This window comes from Ceratotherium simum, chromosome 7 (assembly GCF_057802395.1).
Source record: "Ceratotherium simum simum isolate JZ-2026a chromosome 7, ASM5780239v1, whole genome shotgun sequence".
Classification (NCBI taxonomy): Eukaryota; Metazoa; Chordata; class Mammalia; order Perissodactyla; family Rhinocerotidae; genus Ceratotherium; species Ceratotherium simum.
In genome coordinates this window covers 80,196,539-80,216,915 of record NC_141906.1, presented here as the reverse complement: position 1 = coordinate 80,216,915, position 20,377 = coordinate 80,196,539, and the positions used below count along the sequence as shown (strand labels likewise).

General features: G+C 39.9%; 1 protein-coding gene across 5 annotated transcripts in view; it reads left to right on the top strand.

Moving 5' to 3' along the window:
- ARHGAP32 (Rho GTPase activating protein 32) overlaps positions 1–18,757 on the top strand; it is a 322,445-nt gene extending 303,688 nt beyond the window's left edge. For 4 of the 5 annotated variants that reach the window (XM_087433924.1, XM_087433925.1, XM_087433923.1 and 1 more), the window contains 8 exons: positions 661–768; positions 1,036–1,181; positions 1,798–1,993; positions 4,039–4,184; positions 6,669–6,740; positions 9,007–9,885; positions 10,572–11,551; positions 12,743–18,757. In XM_087433924.1, coding sequence (XP_087290050.1) covers positions 661–768; positions 1,036–1,181; positions 1,798–1,993; positions 4,039–4,184; positions 6,669–6,740; positions 9,007–9,885; positions 10,572–11,551; positions 12,743–14,998 — 4,783 coding nt within the window. In that variant the 3' untranslated portion in view covers positions 14,999–18,757. The remainder of the gene's footprint in view (positions 1–660; positions 769–1,035; positions 1,182–1,797; positions 1,994–4,038; positions 4,185–6,668; positions 6,741–9,006; positions 9,886–10,571; positions 11,552–12,742) is intronic. The other variant, XM_087433926.1, reaches the window with a different exon arrangement.
- Positions 18,758–20,377: the final 1,620 nt, after the last annotated feature.

Below are 20,377 nucleotides of genomic sequence, written 5' to 3'. Positions count from 1 at the left end.
GTATTCTGCCCTGTTATTTAATATATATAAAAATAAAATTGTTCAAATAAAGCAAACTTAGAATGTATAAGATAAGCCAATATATTAGGAGTTGGAGTAGGCTTTCTATTCCAAAAGCACAATATTTGCTCAAATATTCTCCCTTTGGTGCCTACTGGAATTTTTCTTTTAACTGTTTTTAGGCTTATGAAACGTTGTTTGCTTTTATAGCAGAAGAGTTTAAATCCTTAACTACAGATAGGATAGCATAACTTTACAATATCATTTGTCTAAGAAACTAGGTTCTGTGGAGGATTCATTTCACTGGTATCCTTGAAACTAGATGTCTGACAGCCAGGAGCAAATATTCCTAAAGATTTTTTTAAAACTAAGGCTGTTTTCCCACAGCCAGCCCTGTCAGAAAGTTTTATTTCTCACTGCATTTGCCTTAGACTTTTTTTTGTACTATTCTGTAGACGTAATTACTAGATATAGAATTCATAATATTCTTCTGACAGTTCTGTAGTAATAATAATATTCAAACCTAATAGCACGCAAAAAAATTTGTTGGGGTTTGTATGGTTTCTTTTTCCTTTTTGCCATCGAAACCTTACAAATGAGTGGAGCTTTTGTGTCCCTACTGCTGCATGATGTCTCTTTTTGTTGTGCTTCACTTTCCAGAACGCTGGAGTTCCTAATGAGACACCTGTCTCTTCTAGCTGACTACTGTTCCATCACAAATATGCATGCAAAAAACCTAGCAATTGTTTGGGCTCCAAACCTGCTAAGGTAAGTTGCATTTGGCTTATGACCTTAAGTAGAACCAATCAGATAAAAGTCTTAATTCATCAATGTTCCTAAGGACAGTAAAAGTAAAACTAATCTGTTGTTTTTATGAGCATCTCCCTACAACAGGGAATTAGGCTTAGCCAAGGCTCTGTAAAAGTATGATTCCTTCCTCTGGTTTGTCTGTGATTTACATGTAAAAAAAGAAAATAATGCCCTTTAAGACTGGTGTCCTTGGGACTCTGTGATGGTAATGTTGTTTACCCACAGATCAAAACAGATAGAATCTGCCTGCTTCAGTGGGACAGCAGCTTTCATGGAAGTGAGAATTCAGTCTGTGGTTGTTGAATTCATCCTCAACCACGTCGATGTCCTCTTCAGTGGGAAGATCAGTGCCGTCATTCAGGAAGGGGCAGGTATGGCTCAGATGGATTTTGTTTACTATCGGGAACATGTATCTAAACTTCTAAAGGAATGGAAAACTGCATCTCTTATCTCACTTTAATAAATCTGTCTTTGGTAGAAAGCAACTGATTTATGTTTGTTTCCCAAAATGCACAATTTAACCATTATTTTGTGTATACTTAGTGAATTCTGCATTTTAGACCTATTGTGATCTAAGTTCATGACACATTAAAAGATATATCGTGTCACCTAATATTGATATTTGTCAAGATGTAATATGGAGCACCAAAAGAAAAATTCCTTCCAAAACTAAAAATATCTGAGTAATACCAGGCCTTGCTTGGAATCTTTTAAGAATGGGAAATAAATTACTTAAGGAATTTTAAAAATATATGTATATTTCACTGTTAACAACCTGGTATATCACCTTCTATTCCTCACTTAGTATAAAGCCCTATTATTTTTGCCATTTAAGAAACTTAGTGAAGAAAATTTAAAACAACACAGATAGGTAGATAGATGGATAGACAGATTAACAGATTGATATACACACACTCACACATATTTATATTTTTTCCACGTGCTAAAAAGTTTGACTCACTTCATTACTTTTCTTTCTTTCCAAAGCTTCCCTATCAAGACCCAAGTCCCTGCTGGTTTCTTCTCCATCCACCAAGCTGCTGACGTTAGAGGAAGCCCAGGCACGAACACAAGCTCAGGTCAATTCTCCAATTGTGACTGAAAATAAATATATCGAAGTAGGAGAAGGACCTGCTGCACTTCAGGGGAAATTTCATACCATAATTGAGTTCCCACTTGAAAGGTAAAATTGATTAAGTCCTCCTTAAAAATATGATTTTCATGGCTATGTGTTATTTTTTTTTTATTTTACTTCTACTTTGTATTTCAGTATTACTATATTGATTCTGGGCCAGTCCCAGGAAAACCATTTGACTATGGATGATACTTCATAAGGAGTGATACAAATGATTCTTAAAAAGCAGTACAACATCATGTCATTTTAAAGAAGAAGAAAGTGAATTGTACAGGGAAAACTGTTAGAAAAAAATGATACACTTCTACTATATAGGTGTGATTTTCTCTCTCAGTTATGTTGTTTAGAAATAAACTGTTGGAACAGCTTATTCAGAAAGTAATGAATGGGTAACAACTTGTTTGACATTGGTTCCACGTTAAGTTTGGAACAAACCAGTGCTTCTCACAGTGTGATCTCCCAGCAGCAGGACCAGCTTCAGCTGGAAGTTATTAGAGATGCTAATTCTCGGACCCCCCCACTCCACCCCAGACCCACTGAATCAGAAACTCTGGAGGTGGGGTCCAGCAATCAATCGTTTATCAAACCTTCCAGGTGATTCTGATATGTGCTGAAGTTTGAGAACCACTGCAATTCATTCTCTCAGTGTCCCTTCCAGCTTTCTCTAAAGAAATGATAATGACATGGTTTCTGTTATCTTCTTTCCTAAGTTAGGAAGTCAGGAAGACTAATGTGTGTAAGTTAATTTTGATTTCTCTGTTACTCCTTTGGCTATTACACACGAATGTTAACATTTCAATTCCCTGGATTGGGTGGTACTAATAAAACTTGAGGATTTATTTTTTCCATATTTTAGTATCTCTCTCCAACTTCCTTTCACTTCCAATGACTAAAAATGTCCTGACAACATAAAGTTAGAACAAACTCTTTTACTTTGTCATTGAGTTTGTCTTCAGATTTTTTGAATTTATGTTTTAGCTCCATAGTTTTCTCAAAAATCTCTTTATAGAGTAGTTATCAAAGGAGTAGATACTGGGGTGTAGACAGACCTGAGTTCCAACCTTGACTTCATCATTTACTAGTTTCATAACATTAAGTAAATTAACTAAACTTCTTAGTGTTGTAATTTCCTCAGCTATAAAATGAGAATAATATAGTACCTACCTCATATATGTATGTATAATTTAAATGAGATACTACCTATAAGGCAGTTAGCACAATACCTGGCATTCAATATATCTTAGTTATTATTCTTAATACTTTTCTTCCTTTTTGGCTTAATTCTCTTTACTCACACCTAAAATCATTTTCTTTAACTCTGTTTTATTTTTGGAGTTTTAGTATTTTCTGTTCCCAAGTGAGTCTTATTCTGACGTATTTCACAGATTGTGAGGTTAGATCTGAATATGAAAATCTATATAAAAATTATCTTTGTGAAACTAGTTAGTAATATTAAAATCTATACATTTAACTTCCTTTTCATGCTTTAGCTGTACAGTTTAGCTGCACTGTGTAGTGTGTGTTATATGGAAGGTGGATGTAATACGGAGCAGCACAAGAAAAATTCCTTCCAAAACTAAAAATATCTGAGTAATACCAGGCCTTGCTTGGAATCTTTTAAGAAAGGGAAATAGTTAAATTACTTAAGGAATTTAAAAAATGTATGTATATTTCACTGTGAACCACCTAGTGTATCACCTTCTATTCCTCACTTAGTATAAAGCCGTATTATTTTTGCCATTTAAGAAACCATTTGAAGAAAATGTATTATTATTTATTTTGCTGGGCCTCTCCAGGCTGTTTGGTTCTTTCCATCATTTGTTCGTTTCCTATAAGTAAAGATAGCCCCTTGGATTTCTTTCTTTTTTTTTTTTTTGTGAGGAAGATCAGCCCTGAGCTAACATCCATGCTAATCCTCCTCTCTCTTTTTTTTTTTTTTTGCTGAGGAAGACCGGCTCCGAGCTAACATCTATTGCCAATCTTCCTCCTTTTTTTTTCCCCCAAAGCCCCAGTAGATAGTTGTATGTCATAGTTGTACATCCTTCTAGTTGCTGTCCCTTGGATTTCTTAACACAGATTTTTCTGTCTCATAGGAGGAGGCCTCAAAATAAAATGAAAAAATCTCCCGTGGGCAGCTGGCGTTCCTTTTTCAACTTGGGGAAATCATCATCTGTTTCTAAACGAAAGTTGCAGCGTAATGAGAGTGAGCCCTCAGAGATGAAAGCCATTGCTTTGAAAGGTTAGTGCCCTCACACCTCCTGTGTATTCTGCTGCCGGAAGAGCGGTTTGCATGGTAGGTTCACACTTCTCATCCTGTCGTGATGGCTCTTTTCTTACTCTGGATACTTACTCAATGTATTATTATAATATGCTTCAATATAATACATCAACAGTTGTGTTGCTACACATGAATTGTCTTCTTTTACCGATTATCTCCAAATACATAAGTTATGTATGTATATGTAGAAGTATCCAATTTCCTATAGTGTGAATGTGGTTAAAAAGTCATAACATTTTATAACATAGTTTATATATTGTTGGTAATAAAAAAATAACTGCTGTGGTGCTTACATTTGTTAATCTGTATTTTTACAGATTTAAAAAATGACAAAACCATGTTTCAACATGCCTTTGAAGTTTATAACTCTTATAACCAAAGAAGCTATCTTTTTACTAGATGACTCATTGATGAAGTATCTTACTGGATCAAATAAATCTATTACTGTTGTTAAAAATTCTACTCTTTTAAAAATAGTTTAAAACCTGTGTTCTACTGGTATTAATAGCTTCTGAATCTAGGAAGGATATTAGTGCTCTCTTCTCAGGTAATGTTAGAATTATAGTGTTCAGTTCGTTTAATTCATCATTCATTCAATTTGCAATCATGTACTACGCATATGCTAGATATTTTGATAGCAGCCTCTGCAGATAGAAAGAAAATTAAGACACTACCCCTGCCTTCAGAGTCTTAGTTGGGAAATCATATGTGTAAGAAAATAAATTCCATGCGAATCATAGTTACTGAAATAGAGGTTTGTGTAAGGTATTTATGGTATGAGTTGTCTATTCATGTGGGGAGAGGGGCTGGTGGTTAGAAAATATAACCTTTTACCTGGGGTTTGAAGGATAAGTAGACATTCATCTGACCAACAAGGGACTGAGAAATTCAGGAAATGGAGCAAAGTGTGTGCTCCTGTGTGACACAGGGAACTATAAAGAACTTGGCTGGGTAGTATGGTACAAAAAGAGGTTCAGATCATTGGGGGTCTTGTCAAGGAGTTTTGGTTTTGTCCTGTATTCCTGGGGGTTATTGAATGGCTTCAGTATGTAATGTAATCAGATTTGGGTTTAAGAAAGATGACTTTGGCAGCAGCATAGGGAATATGTGGGAAGAGAATAAGACTGGAGGCTGGACAATAAATTAGGAGGCAGTTATAGTTGTACAGGCAAGAAACAATCAGTGTCTGGTATAAGCAGTGGCCGTGGGAGTCAGAAATAGAGTTGGGAGATATTTAGGAAGCAGAATCTACAGGGTTGGGTGACCAAATGATTGTGAAGGAGGAGAAAAGAAGAGGAGCAAAGATAATTTTCAGGTTTTGATTAAATGATAAGGTGAGATGGTAGTGCCATTATCCCTGTAGGGAGTAGCAGGTTTGGGAAGAAGAATTGTGTGTTTATTTTGGACATAGGCAGTTGGACATGCCCAAGAGGTGATTAGTAGTATGGGTCTGGAATTCAATAAAGGTGTTTAATATAACTAGAAATACAGATTTGAAAGTCATCTGCAAACACCCAAGGGTGAAAACCCTAGAGATAGATTTATGGCCCAGGGAGAGCCCGTTGAGTGAGAGACACAGGTTGGGGACAGAATCCTGGAGAAAAGCAGTGTAAAAAGGACTGGAAAAGGCAGAGTTGTCTTGAAGGGAGAGTGAGAAGAAATGGCTAGAAAGGTAGGCAAAGAACAGGAGATGAGTGCTGTCACCAGAAGTAGTGGAGGAGGGGTTTGAAAGAAAGTGTCAGCAGTGTGACGTGCTGCTAGGAGGTAAAAGAGGAAGAAGATATTTAACAAATAACATCCAGCATATATAGTTAAAGTGCTAGTTTCTTAGAGTTGGTTAGTTTCTTAGGGCTGCCATAACAAATTGCCACAAACTAGGTGGCTTAAAACAACGTAAATTTATTTCCTGACAGTTCTAGAGGCTAAAAATCTGAAATCAAGGAGTCAGCAGGGCCATGTTCCCTCTGAAGGATCCAGGGAAGAATCCTTCCTTGCTTTTCCAGCTTCTGGTGGCACCTGGCATTCCTGGGCTCGTGGTGGCATCACTCCAGTCTCTGCCTGCATCTTCACGTTGCCTTCTACTCTGTCTCTCGGCGTCCTCTCTTCTTAAAAGGACACCAGTCGTTGGATTTAGGGCTCACCCTAAGTCCGGTATGGTGTCATCTCGAGGTATCATACTGGTCTTTAGGAAATATAAAAGGAAGAAGTTTTTAAATTCACCTCTGTTCTCAAGTTCATTATCCTTTAGAAAAGAGATTTTTCATATAGAAAACTTTGAGAACAATACAACACATTATATAATATGATGCCAAATTGAATATGATTGTCAAAATGTACAGCTAATCACTCCTGGAAATTTAATTGTGTGTAGAGAAAAACACTGTTCCCTTTCACTATGTGTGCAATAATGAATAAACTTCACACTCTTTGGTTTTGGTTCTTCAGGTGGCAGGGCAGAAGGAACCCTCCGTTCAGCTAAAAGTGAAGAGTCTCTTACTTCTCTCCATGCAGTCGATGGTAAGACTAAAAGCATCAGTCGTTTTATTCTATAATATATTTCATAAAAGAACACAACAATTGAGTATATTTTATAAATATATGCTTAATAAATAGGCTGTAGACTATCATTTCCTGAGAATACTAGTAGTATTGTCCATTGATGTTTTTTATTTATTTTCCCCCAAAGCCCCAGTAGGTACTTGTACATCATAGTTTCACATCCTTCTAGTTGCTGTATGTGGGACGCGGCCTCAGCATGGCCGGAGAAGCAGTGTGTCGGTGCGCGCCCGGGATCCGAACCCGGGCCGCCAGCAGCGGAGTGCGTGCACTTAACCGCTAAGCCACGGGGCCGGCCCTCCATTGATGTTTTGATATCAGTCTTTAATTTCTTTACTTTTGACATGATTGCTATTCACTTTATATAAAAATAGGTGAAATATTTTGTTAACCATTTATGTTTATTAATGCCCAGTGAAAAATGGTGTTGTTTGTGTTTCTTTAGATTTCACAATGAGAGCACCATGTTACAAAGTATAAACTTAAGCAGTTTTGATATTCAGACCAATAGTCTTTTGTCTTGCAGATGTCTTACCTGACGTTCAGTTTCATAGATCAGATTGATTACAAGTGGTCCTCATTATCTGAGGATAATTAGTACCAGGAGAAGGCAACTTAAAGTGAATCTGCTTAAAATGGGGACCAAAATTTTATGGTAAATAGTGCAAAAAGGTTTGATTGCAACTTGAAAAACAAAACTAAAAAATTTGAAATTTGAAAATGTTTGTTTTAGCTTCAATTTAGCAAAAGTTGAGTTATAGTTGTAACTATGTGCTAATTTTTAGAATGAACAAAGGATTACTTCAATGTTGACTTGGAAGGAGATGTAACTTTTTTGACAAAACCATGTAATAGCAAATAGGATGTCTTTCATTTCGTGTTAGGCTTCTACAGCCAGATCATAAAGAAGGCTCTTTTTACAAAAATAGGCAAGAGCTACATTGATTTCCCACAGGCTTTTCTTAATCCATTGATATTCAGTCATGCGCTTTTGAAGTATCTTGGGGTGTCATCATCCTAGTCAACTTTCTTATCTTAATTTATTAACTCTTCTATCTGCCAGATCCTCATTGACCAAAGGCTGTACTTATGATTCAAGAAATTCTCATATATCACTTTAGTTGGATGTCTGACATCTTATGGATTTTCAAGATTTTCTGTTTCACTCCAGTTAAGAGAATAGTTCACAAAAACAATGCAGTGGGCTGAGTATGTGCTAGTATTAAGCAGAAAATAATATTTGATTAGGCATTAATTTTATAAGTGGTCAGTATGTTAGTGAATGTATTTATGTTAAGATAATGTCTGCCTTTTATAGTACATTTCACTATGGCAATTCTGATAATTGTAATAGAGTGCTGAGCTAGAGGACTTCTTTTACCAATTGGATGTTTAGCAATATCATGAAATTACTAAATGCTCTACCACTCTTGAGGACTCTGCTGAGAAACTTAAAGCCTAGTCTTATTAAAGAAAAAAAATTATTTTTGTTTCAGTACCTGAAAGGAATTCCTTTTTTTTTTGTAAAGATTTTTATTTTATTTATTTTTTTCCCCCCAAAGCCCCAGTAGATAGTTGTATCTCATAGCTGCATACCCTTCTAGTTGCTGTATGTGGGACGCGGCCTCAGCATGGCCGGAGAAGCGGTGCGTCGGTGCACGCCCGGGATCCGACCCCGGGCCACCAGCAGCGGAGCGCGCGCACTTAACCGCTAAGCCACGGGGCCGGCCCGTGAAAGGAATTCTTTACTAAGTATATGTAAATACTTTATGAGAGTGTTATGAAGATTTTTCCCCAGCAACAACAACAAAAAACCTTTTGCTGTTATACATCTAAATTACTGTTTAAAATGATTAATTCTACCTCAAAAGTCATGTGTGAGGTCAGTGATAAAACAAGATAAAAAGAAATGAAAAACTTGCCTAAAGTCACAACGAGACTCAGTGTTGGACTGGTAATAGAATCTAAGAGATCGGAGTCCTTTTTCTTATTGAACCATCAAATGCTGCATGCTCCCTCTGATTGTATCAGATGTATGTGTTATTTAGCATTTGGTTGGGGAGTTCCATCTGTGTGCCCCAAGAGACAATTACCAGAAAGATAATGAAAAGGAACATTTTCTTACCCTGCGTAGCACGTCGTTACTGCTGTACTGAGTAACTGACTTATCGTGGTATTGTGCATCCTGTGACATTCACACTTTGATATTGTTATCCATTTTTACCAGGTGATTCCAAGCTGTTCCGACCCAGAAGACCCAGATCTAGCAGTGATGCACTGAGTGCCTCTTTTAATGGAGAAATGCTGGGGAACCGCTGTAATTCCTATGATAATCTGCCCCATGAAAATGAAAGTGAGGAGGAAGTAGGGCTGCTTCATATTCCAGCTCTCATGTCTCCTCATTCAGCTGAGGATGTTGATTTAAGCCCACCAGACATTGGAGTAGCCAGCCTGGATTTTGATCCAATGTCATTTCAATGCAGTCCTCCTAAGTCCGAATCAGAGTGTCTGGAGAGCGGTGCTTCCTTTTTAGATTCATTAGGATACTCCAAGGATAAACCAAGTACCAATAAAAAGGATACAGAAGCAGGTGGTAGCCATTCTCAGACTCCAGGAAGCACTGCAAGTTCTGAACCTGTCTCTCCTCTTCAGGAGAAACTGAGTCCATTCTTTACCCTGGACTTGAGCCCAACTGAAGAAAAATCATCTAAGCCATCCTCATTCACTGAAAAGGTCGTCTGTGCTTTCTCTCCAAAGATTGGACGGAAATTAAGCAAATCACCTTCTATGAACATATCTGAGCCAATTTCAGTGACTCTTCCCACTCGGGTGTCAGAAGTCATTGGTGCTGTCTCAAATATAGCAGCTGAGAATGCATCTTCTCCAACCTGGAATAAAAGTGTTGAAGAAAGTGATATCATAAATAGATCCCCCACCCAGGTAGTAAAGATGAAAACAAGTGAGAGAGAGGCCCAAGAAGGATGTGAGTCTGAAGTCCAGCCCCTGGACCAGGTGGCTGCTGCAGAAGTAGAATCGCCAGGGAAAGAGGAGCAGTCTGTCTCCAGCAGTCAGAGTAAGGCTGTACCTTCTGGACAGACTCAGACAGGTACCGTTTGTTTTCCTCAATTCTTTCTTTAAGCTAAGAGGGATCTTCAATCCTACGTGCCATCTGTGCCTTTTAAGAGAGAAATTTGCTCCACAGCTAGCCTTTAATCAAAGAGAATGTTTTTCTGGGTGGTGCTGATGGCTCAAACCCCTAAATTAAAATCAATCAAACAAAAATCCCCTAAAGGGTAGTGGTCCTGCTTCAGACCTTCATAAAGTCCCCTTATCTCTTTGGACAGTCAGAATTCGTGGATAATTTTTGCACAACTTCATAGCTCTTGATTCTGTTTTCTCTTCTAATAAAATACCTATATTATAGCCTTACAAGTTAACCAGCCAGCCTAAAACCATCAAATGTAAAACTATTCCTAATAACAATCTGTAAACACTTGAAGCTTGTTTTCTAAGCAATCTTTTCTGATCCAGATGAGGGACCTGCTTTTTCCCCCATCTCTGTAGCAATTCAGGAGGAGATTGCAGTCTTTAAAAACTCTTTGTTTTAGTTCTCCTTCTGAACCAGATGTGTTTTCTTCAGCATTTGCATGTGGGATGGAAGATCGTGGATTGCCATTTTGAAATATGGAAGGCATCTATTTTTTAGTGATCGAATGGGGAGTGTTTGGCTTTCCGTATAGGATAATACAAGCTACCTTTTCACTCTCATTTTTTTTCCCAATTTCCCACCAGGAGCAGTTACCCATGACCCCCCTCAGGATTCCGTTCCTGTCAGTTCAGTCTCTCTTATCCCACCACCACCACCTCCGAAAAATGTTGCCCGCCTGTTGGCGCTAGCATTAGCTGAGTCTGCACAGCAAGCCTCAACTCAGTCGTTGAAGAGACCAGGGGCTTCTCAGGCTGCTTATACAAATTATGGAGAAGTAGCAGTGGCTGCAACTGAAGATGAATTGCCTAGTGCCTACTCTAGTGTTACTCTAGATAAAGCCTATTTCCAAACTGATAGGCCAGCAGAGCAGTTCCACCTCCAGAACAATGCATCTGTGAACTGTGACCAGCCTATACCAGATATAGCAGCTATTGGGGATCATAGCTATTCCAGTGCAACTGAACCTGGGGAGCAGCTCCACCAGGCAGACTTACCAGGGAATCAGCCCCATCGAATCTGTTTATCTGGGGACCCAGACAAGGCCAGAACCACTTCAGTTCCCTTAACAGCCTCTAAGTCTGATGATCACATAAGTTTCCCTGAAGACCAGTCTGGGAAGACCAATATGCCAACTGTCTCCTTTGTGGATCAGGACCAGTCTCAACTTCATTTCTACAGTAGAGATCAGCCTCCTTCTTATCTTGGTACAAGTGTGGATAAGCCCCATCCCCCTTTAGAACTTGCAGACAAATCTCCCACACCTTCTAATTTGCCTAGGGACAAAATCTACCCTCCTTCTGGGTCCCCTGAAGAGAATACCAGCACAGCCATCATGGCTTATATGACAGCTGCTCCAGCAACAGCTGAAATAAGCACCAGGGAAGCCAACTGGGATGTGATTGAACAACCTACCACAGCTGATTTTGCTGCCGCCACCCTTCAGCATACTCACAGAACTAATCGTCCCCTTCCCCCACCTCCTTCCCAGAGATCAGCAGAGCAGCTACCAGTCGCGGGGCAGGTACAAGCAGCAGCCAATATAGGATTAAATAATTCCCACAAGGTAAGAAGGGGAGGAAGTCAGGGAGATGAAATATACTTTTTCGAAAGGTATGTCACTTTTCGGCAGAGTGTGTTGTTATCTTTGAGTGAGATATGACATTTGTTTTTAAATCCTGTGGCAGGTTTCCATGAAACAGTTCCCATTTGAGGGTGAAATCTGCCTTTACCTCTATGCTGGTTTTTCTTTGAGAAAGGAGCAGATACTCAATGACCAGAGTTTAACTATACCTGCTGCCTTGTCTTTGTAAAGCAGCTAGGTAGTTTGTTCATAGTAATACAAAGAGATCGTGATCAAATGAGTCAAACTGGGCTTTAAGTGTCAGAGTTGCGGGTTTGTTTGGTTTTTTTTTCCAACTCCATCACTGACTCATTGTGACTTTGGGCAAGTCATTTAACCACCCTCTGCCAGTTATTCTCATCTGCACAATAAAAGTGCTTTATTTCTCAACGTTAACCAGCAGACTGTTTTCTGGTCAAGCACTTGTTTTGAAGAGAGAATGTTAGATGCAGAATGCTAAGGTTTTTTTCTAATTTTCTCGTATTTTAAAAAAGTACCCCAGGTTTTTTGTGGTCACCTTGAACTGAAAGAACTAGTGGAGGATGTTATTTGTAGCAGCTGCTTCTCAAGGGTAGCGTCTTTGTGGTACTGCTGTGAGGATCATGTTTGTCCTCTCCTACCACAGACCAGGGTGGAGCAGAAGGTAGGGGAGAGAAGTAACTGAGTTGAATGCCACCTTAGACAAGTCACTTTGTTGCCCTTCCCTATATTTGAGGCTTAAAACTGCTCACTCTGTACAACTTCTCTCCAGATAGAATCAATTCCTTTTGTTTAACAAAATGTTCTTGGTGTTGAGACTGAGCTGGCCAGATAGACTGGGTATATATTTTTAAGCGTGACTGCTATTTGACTAAACCTCTATTTTGGTCTTCACATTAAGATAATGACATAGGAAATCTCATCTTACATTTAAAACCTATCATAAATTAGAACAGTCCTGCAAAGATGGTAATGGCCTTTTCCTGGCGGTGGGGACAGGTTGGCCTACTGTCCTGTCCAACGTGTCCACATGGCTTGGGAAATTTCAAGCTGCTACCCAAATAGCCTCAACTTGTGAGTTGCAAATTTACTAGTGTTTGCTTGCACAGAGGGGAGCATAAAAAACAAACTCATAATATTATCATCTTTCAATAGATTCAAGGAGTAGTTCCAGCTCCAGAGAGGCCACCTGAGCCCAGAGCCATGGATGACCCTGCACCTGTCCTTGTCAGTGATGGCAGTGCAACTGCTCAGTGTCACGTCTCTGCTCCTGCCCTCCACCCAGGCCTTCCTGAAAAGGTGCGGGATGGGGCCAGGGCCCCACTGCTGCACCTGCGTGCTGAGTCTGTCCCTCTGCACTCCTGTGGCTTTCCTGCACCGGTTCCCCCCACCAGGACTGTGGAGAGTAAAATTGTTGCTGCCATACACTCCAGCAGTGCAGATGCTGCCAGCAGCTCCAGCTGTCATCCCTTTGTCCCTGCTTCCTTAGCCTCTGTGGATGATGTTTTGCCTTTACCACTTCCTGTCCCACAACCTAAGCATGCTTCTCAGAAAACGGCTTATGCCACCTTTGCTAGGCCTGATGTCACCGCTGAACCCTTTGGTCCAGAAAACTGTTTGCATTTCAATATGACTCCAAACTGCCAGTACCGTCCCCAGAGTGTACCTCCACATCACAATAAATTGGAGCAACACCAAGTGTATGGTTCCAGATCAGAGCCACCAGCCTCCATGGGTCCTCGTTATAACACATATGTGGCCCCAGGAAGAAGTGCATCTGGACACCACTCCAAGCCATGCAGCCGGGTTGAGTATGTATCTTCTTTGAGCTCCTCTACCAGGAGTAGTTGTTACCCTGAGGATATTCCACCATACCCTACCATCCGGAGGGTACAGTCTCTCCATGCCCCTCCGTCTTCCATGATTCGCTCTGTTCCCATTTCACGGACAGAAGTTCCCCCAGATGATGAACCAGCCTACTGCCCAAGACCCCTGTACCAGTATAAGCCATATCAGTCCTCCCAGGCCCGCTCAGATTACCACGTAACTCAACTGCAGCCTTACTTTGAGAACGGTCGGGTCCACTACCGGTATAGCCCATATTCCAGCTCTTCTAGTTCCTATTACAGTCCAGATGGAGCCCTGTGTGATATGGATGCCTATAGCACAGTACAGTTGAGGCCCCTTCACCGCCTAACCAATCGCGATTTTGCTTTCTACAATCCTAGGCTGCAAGGAAAGAACTTGTACAGTTACGCTGGTTTGCCTCCACGTCCCCGGGCCAACATGACTGGCTATTTCTCTGGTAATGACTACAATAATGTAGTCAACATGCCTCCAACCGCTGATGTGAAGCACATTTACACTTCATGGGATCTCGAGGACATGGAAAAATACCGCATGCAATCCATCCGGAGAGAGAGCCGCTCTCGGCAGAAGGTGAAGGGGCCTGTGATGTCCCAGTATGATAATATGACCCCAGCTGTGCAAGACGACTTGGGTGGGATCTATGTCATCCACCTACGTAGTAAATCAGATCCTGGGAAAACTGGACTTCTCTCAGTGGCGGAGGGAAAGGAGGGGCGGCACTCAGCCAAGGCTGTCAGTACTGAGGGAGATGACTGCTTCTATAGGAAGCATCCAGAGCCAGAGTTCGATAGAGCCCACCACCACGGAGGATATGGCAATGGACAGTCAGAGAAACCATCCCTCCCTCAGAAGCAAAGTAGCCTCAGGAACAGGAAGCTTCGTGACATGGGTTGTAGTCTCCCTGAGCACAGAGCACATCAGGAAGCAAGCCATAGGCAATTATGTGAATCAAAAAATGGACCACCTTACCCCCAGGGAGCTGGCCAGTTAGATTATGGGCCCAAAGGGATTCCAGACACTTGTGAGCCAGTCAGCTACCATAACTCTGGAGGGAAGTATATTACATCAGGGCAGGAGTCTTTAAGACTGAACCACAAAGAGGTGAGGCTCCCCAAAGAGCTGGAGAGGGCGCGGGCTAGGCAGCCTCCTGCCCCAGAGAAACACTCCAGAGACTGCTACAAGGAGGAGGAACACCTCACTCAGTCAATAGTACCACCCCCTAAACCTGAGAGGAGTCATAGCCTGAAACTCCATCACACCCCAAACGTGGAGAGGGACCCCAGTGTGCTGTACCAATATCAAACCCATGGCAAGCGCCAGAGCAGTATGACTGTTGTGTCCCAGTATGATAACCTGGAGGGTTACCACTCCCCGCCCCAGCACCAGCGAGGAGGCTTTGGAGGAGGAGCGATGGGGACATACGTGCCCTCTGGCTTTCCTCACCCACAGAACAGGACATATGCTACAGCTTTGGGTCAGGGGGCCTTCCTGCCCACAGAGTTGTCCTTGCAGCATCCTGAAACACAGATCCATGCAGAATGAGCCCTGGGAGCAATAGAGTTGAAGCAGCCTCTGCTGGACAGTGGACTGTTCTATTTTTTTCAGTAACCAAAAAGATTAAAAAAAAAAAGCTACAAAACCCCTGGCCACATTTAAACATAATAAGAAAAATAAATCACCATCTTTTTCCCCTTCCCTGCTTCATTACCACCTCTTCCTTCTATAGACTGTGTCGTTTTTGTCTTTAAAAGAGATCTGAATGGTTGTAAAGCACTATATTGAAAGAAATTTGTCACAGACCATACTTTTCATATAGGGCTAATTTGTCAGAGCCTGAGGACTGCCTTTAACTGAATTTGAATTTAACTTTGTCCTTCTTAGTATCTGCTATATAGTTCAGAGCAGTTTACCTCTATTTCCTGGAGGGCTTCTGCATTTTATGTCGCGTTCCTACTTTTCAGTAGCCGTGCAGCTTGCCCAGACGAACACTCAGTTTTTCTTGCTTCATTCTCCCTGTCTTAGAAGGGTCTTGTGTGTTAAGTTAGAGTGGAGAAAAACTTCTCCCTCTTCCTTCAGATAAGTCTATCAGACATTTAGCAAATTCTAACTGAAAAATAAAGGAATTAAGACTTGGAGCATTTAATAAAGAGTCATCATAAAATGTCAGACCATTTAGACCCAGGCTGAACCATGCTCTTTATATTATTATTTTTCATAGTTGTTTCTCACAGTTCCGTGAACAGGCTCATATCACTGCAGAAGGGATTTTTAAAAGTTAGAATTAAAGAAGCTTCTTAGGTGGAAGTCAGTGAACTTTGTTAGCACCAGGAAACTATATCAATGTTTAACGCCAGAAAACTATATCAATGCTTCTAATGTGGTGCCTGCCTTCAGTTATTTTTTTTCTCAATAATATCGGGTAAATTGTAATCCTAGTATAACACTTCACACCATTTGTTCTCCTAAAGCAACGTTTTTTTCATTAAAAAAAAAGCAACAGCACGGTTTGATGGATAAACACATAATTGATCATGATTACAAATCTACATGTTAATTTACGTTTCTAGAACAGAGTGCAGGGTTCCCGGGAATTCTCAAAGTAGCTGTGCATCATCTGTCAGTAACAGAATGTTCCTACGGTGGCCACTCTGCGCAGCCCTATTTCAGCCGCTGCAATTCCGTTTGTGTCCTGAGGAGTTAACGTGCTGTTTGTTCCCTCTGTACTCGTGGGATCACAGTCTCACTGTAACCGCCATCTATACCAGCATTTCAGGGATAGCTCCTACAGCTCTGTAGACATGTTAAACATGTTCAATACCCAAGACTTTCTTTTGAAAGTTGCATTTCTGATTAGAGTAGGAGCAGACATCTCTAGCCCAACTCCATTCCATTTTCTCACCCACCCACCACCTCTATGCCAGACTTGCAAGGCAGTCCTATATTTACAAACCGAGTTTAGATTGTCATTTCATTCCATATTCTTAATAATCTTTGATTTTTATACATTCACGTGTTTTAAATGCTCAGTTTGTAGAATACACGAGGAGAATTTCATTCCGTTTACTGGATGGTCGCTGCTCTGGCTTTTTAAAACTTGGAATTAACTTTTATTTAGAGCAAAGGAAGAAATCTTTTAAGAGGCTAAATTTATGCTGCTATAATTGCTGTGAAATTGTATAAAGACTAGGATTCATGCCAGTCCTTTTTTTATTTAAAAAAATTGTGTGATTGCATTTTAAGGGTTTATATTTAGAAAAAAATAAAGTTTTAAGAACAACACATTTATTTATATGTGGAAATGCTCTATAAGGTTTTCTTTTGTCCCCCTAGAATTGATCAGAGGGATTCAATAAAGATCATGGTAGAAATCTTGCAATACCGATATGTGAAAAGGTCTGTGGAAATTGAGGCCTCTACTTAAAAAGTGCAGACCAACTGGGATATAGTCACAGTGTTAAGAAACCTGATAGGATACTTCTCTTTAGCACACAAACACATCGGGTGCTGTGTACAGGAGTTTGATCTTTGGTGAATATGCAGCACTAATTTTTTTTACGTTAACCTTCTTTTTGGCAAGTAGGCAACCCGTTGCCCCTGTGAGATAACACAGCCTGTGAGTTCTTACCAGCAGCGTGGAGATTAGAAGGAGGAGCTGATGTGACTAGGAGATGCAGGTGGCTTTAGTAACTGAGAGCCCAGAAGGATGTGGCTGAAGAAGTCCTGTCCAATTTTAATATTTGTGGATTTGTCATCACACACATTGTTTACTCCTGAAACTGAAGTCTATTTTATAAATACTAAAGTTAATTCCTTAAAGCAATTACTTTATTAATGTCCTAGAAATATCAGGTAAATATTTTGAATACAGAATAATGACTCCAATTACTGGTATAAGTGTGAAACACAAATTAGGTAAAATCTGCAGTTGTTTCATTTCATGTATGTAGATACAGCCTTAACTTTGGACTCAGTCTTTGAAAGACTTTGCCTGTATCTTTCCCTTTATAATATTGTGGGGTAGAAATTGGATGGCAAATCACTGTGAGCCAGGTTACCTCAGCATCGTTTACCTTGTGTGTGACTTCACGAATAGAGGAATTAAGTGTTACTACTTTCAAATTTTGACATGGAGCATTATGATCAAGGAAATGGAGCTGCCTTATGCATTAAACCTATAATTTAATTCTACTGGTATTTTCACAGCCATGTCTCCAGATTTTATCTTTCTGGCAAAACTCTGATGCCACTGTTTGGTTTGATTGAAATAAATATTCCCTGGATGTCTAGCCAGAGACTTTGCTAACAGCCCCAGAGGTGCCATTTTCTTATGAATAAATTTCATCTGAGCCTTATTGCTTACTGTATTCAGTTTCCTTTTAAACATGCAAGTCCCAAGGATGGTCCCAAGGATAGGGCCTGCACATTTTTATAATGGCAGAACAGTTAAAACAGGTTGAGAAATTCGAGGACGAATTCTGTAAAGAAGAGGGACCATTAATGTGAGTGGGGGTAGAAGAGTAGGTAACCACGTTTGCAGCAGCAATAGATGCATACAATGTAAATTTGAAATTTGCCCCTTTAGTTAAAAAAGGAGCCTGCCAAGTCCTTATATCTGTTCCCAGCCCTGTCAGTCCCCCATTTGGTATGTTGGCAAAGTATTGTCCGAGCAATGTATGTAAGGAAACGATAATGAAAGCAAAAGTATGTCAGAAAGTGACTTCCAATGGTTAGAGGCATGTGATTTTCAGTACTGTGTGTTAAGGAAATGTCAGGAATGGTATGTTTTAATTGTGTGCAAGATAATGTCGTATGCACAGAGGGTCTTTTCTCCTTTTCTAGTACTGTTAGTGTTCAAAGAATAAAAATGGTTGTTTTACAGTGTAGATTCTAAGGTAGCAAAACCTGATTTTTCAACCATGATCTGCATGAGAGAAGCATCCTAGGAAGTCTTAGATCATACTTTTGAGTTCTTAACTTTAATTTATATAGTGTTTTTTTATGTTTTAATATTTTTGTGAACTGATGTAAATTGTTAATGCATATAAGCTTGTGTATTTTTGTAAATAGTTTTGTGATTTATTTCTTGACCCATATGTAAATATTTAGAGTCTCATTTCTTCAAAACTTATTTGAAGCCGAGTTGTGGGTTTGGGGTTTTGTTTGTTTGTTTTGGTTGGGGGTGGGGGGAGAGAAGGGATTTTTGTACTCCGATAATCCAGATGGAGATATCTTGTGGTTTAAAACAAATGTCCCACTGAAAGCAATTCAAATATCAACAAAATTATTTCAGGTTAAAACAGACTTCTTTGTGTATGTGTTTCCTTTTTAACCTAATAGGAATTATAACAAAATAGATGGGGTACTTGACTGGGGATATTCAGCTCAAAAGGTTAGTGTTTGTATAACACATATTATTATAGCAAATGGTATGTTATTTGAGAGAAAGGGTGTAATGTCTCCTGTTTATATCTATCTGCCACGCTATGCCATCGGGCCGTAGGGGAACTGTCACTTGCCTAGGTCCGCCGTTGTCTCTAGAACTGCAGAGGCCTCTTGATCTGTAACTGGAAAGACTTGCTACACCTGGGGCTGCCGCCTGACTCCCAAATTGCAGTTCCCAGGAAACTGAATTGGCTTATCTCAGGATTCTCCAGAAGGGGATTCTGAATGACAACCATATTTCTAAAGATTCCCACAAAGTCTCTTGGACATCCTGTTTACCTTTCAGTGTGAAATGACCAGAAAAGAATTTCAGTAAGACAAGTGCTGCAGGTAACCCAGCTGCCTGACAGGGGTTCAAGAGTATATTCCTGTGCCAGAGTGCTTCTCAAAAGAAATATTTCTCTGTCAACCAGGATATTTTGGAGGAAAAAAAAAATACTTCAGTATTCAGCCATTGAAATCCCAGTTTTCCTGTTGGGAGTCATATATTACAAATCATTCTTCATTCTAAAATATTAGGGCCTTTTCCTTTTTGCCAGTAATAGGGAAAGTTGCTTGTTTAGTACAGATGACCTTGATGAGCCAGCATCTTGTATAGACCCGCATACCACAGTCCAGCCTGTAAGCAAAGATATAACATCTGCTTTCAATAAACACCCCCAGACCTCAACACGTTTCCCTGGAAACTGCTCAGGTGGGATTAAAAAGAAGACGTATGTGACATTTCCACTGAGTCTTGGACTTAATTTTCTGGAACTGTCATTTCCATACCAATTATTTCATCACCAAATTTTCTTCATACTGATGAAAATATAATACCTACCTCTTAAAACGTGTATTTATTTGTCATTGAGGAATTGCTGACAAATACCTGGTGTTTGAGATTTTAGTCATTGATGGTTCTATGGGAAAAGTAATATTGACTCCTCATTATAGTAAAACCTCGGGCATCTGCAGCCACTTGAAGTAAGACATTTTATTGGCCGTGTCTCTCAGCTAATTGAGAGAGGTGTACCTCTTAAAAAGAAAATTGTGAGGTTTAAGTTTTATTTTAAATGTTTTAATTAAAATATCTCCAGAATACATTTCAAACCACAAACTGTAAGCCTTCCTCTTCCTCTAAATAACCATTCAAAATAAATAAGCTTGTCAAAATGGTGAGCAAAAGAAATTCTGAACTGGGGCCCCAAAAGATTCGAACTTCGTGTCATCTATTTTTTATTACTCAGAGCCTCTTGTTATTCTCTTCTAACAAAGTACTTGGATAGCCAAGTTTCAGAAGGTGAGAGATTGTATAGGATGCTTAGAAGGGAGAATGGAACAGAGACTGTAAGTGTTCTCCTTGCGCTTGAAGTATTATGTTTCTCATAAGCTGTATGATTAGACACATGGCTTTGTCCATGTTCATGACTGCAAAGTATTTCTCCTCATGGAAGAATGCTGGTCCATAGAAGACATTTAGCATCCACAATTAACTCT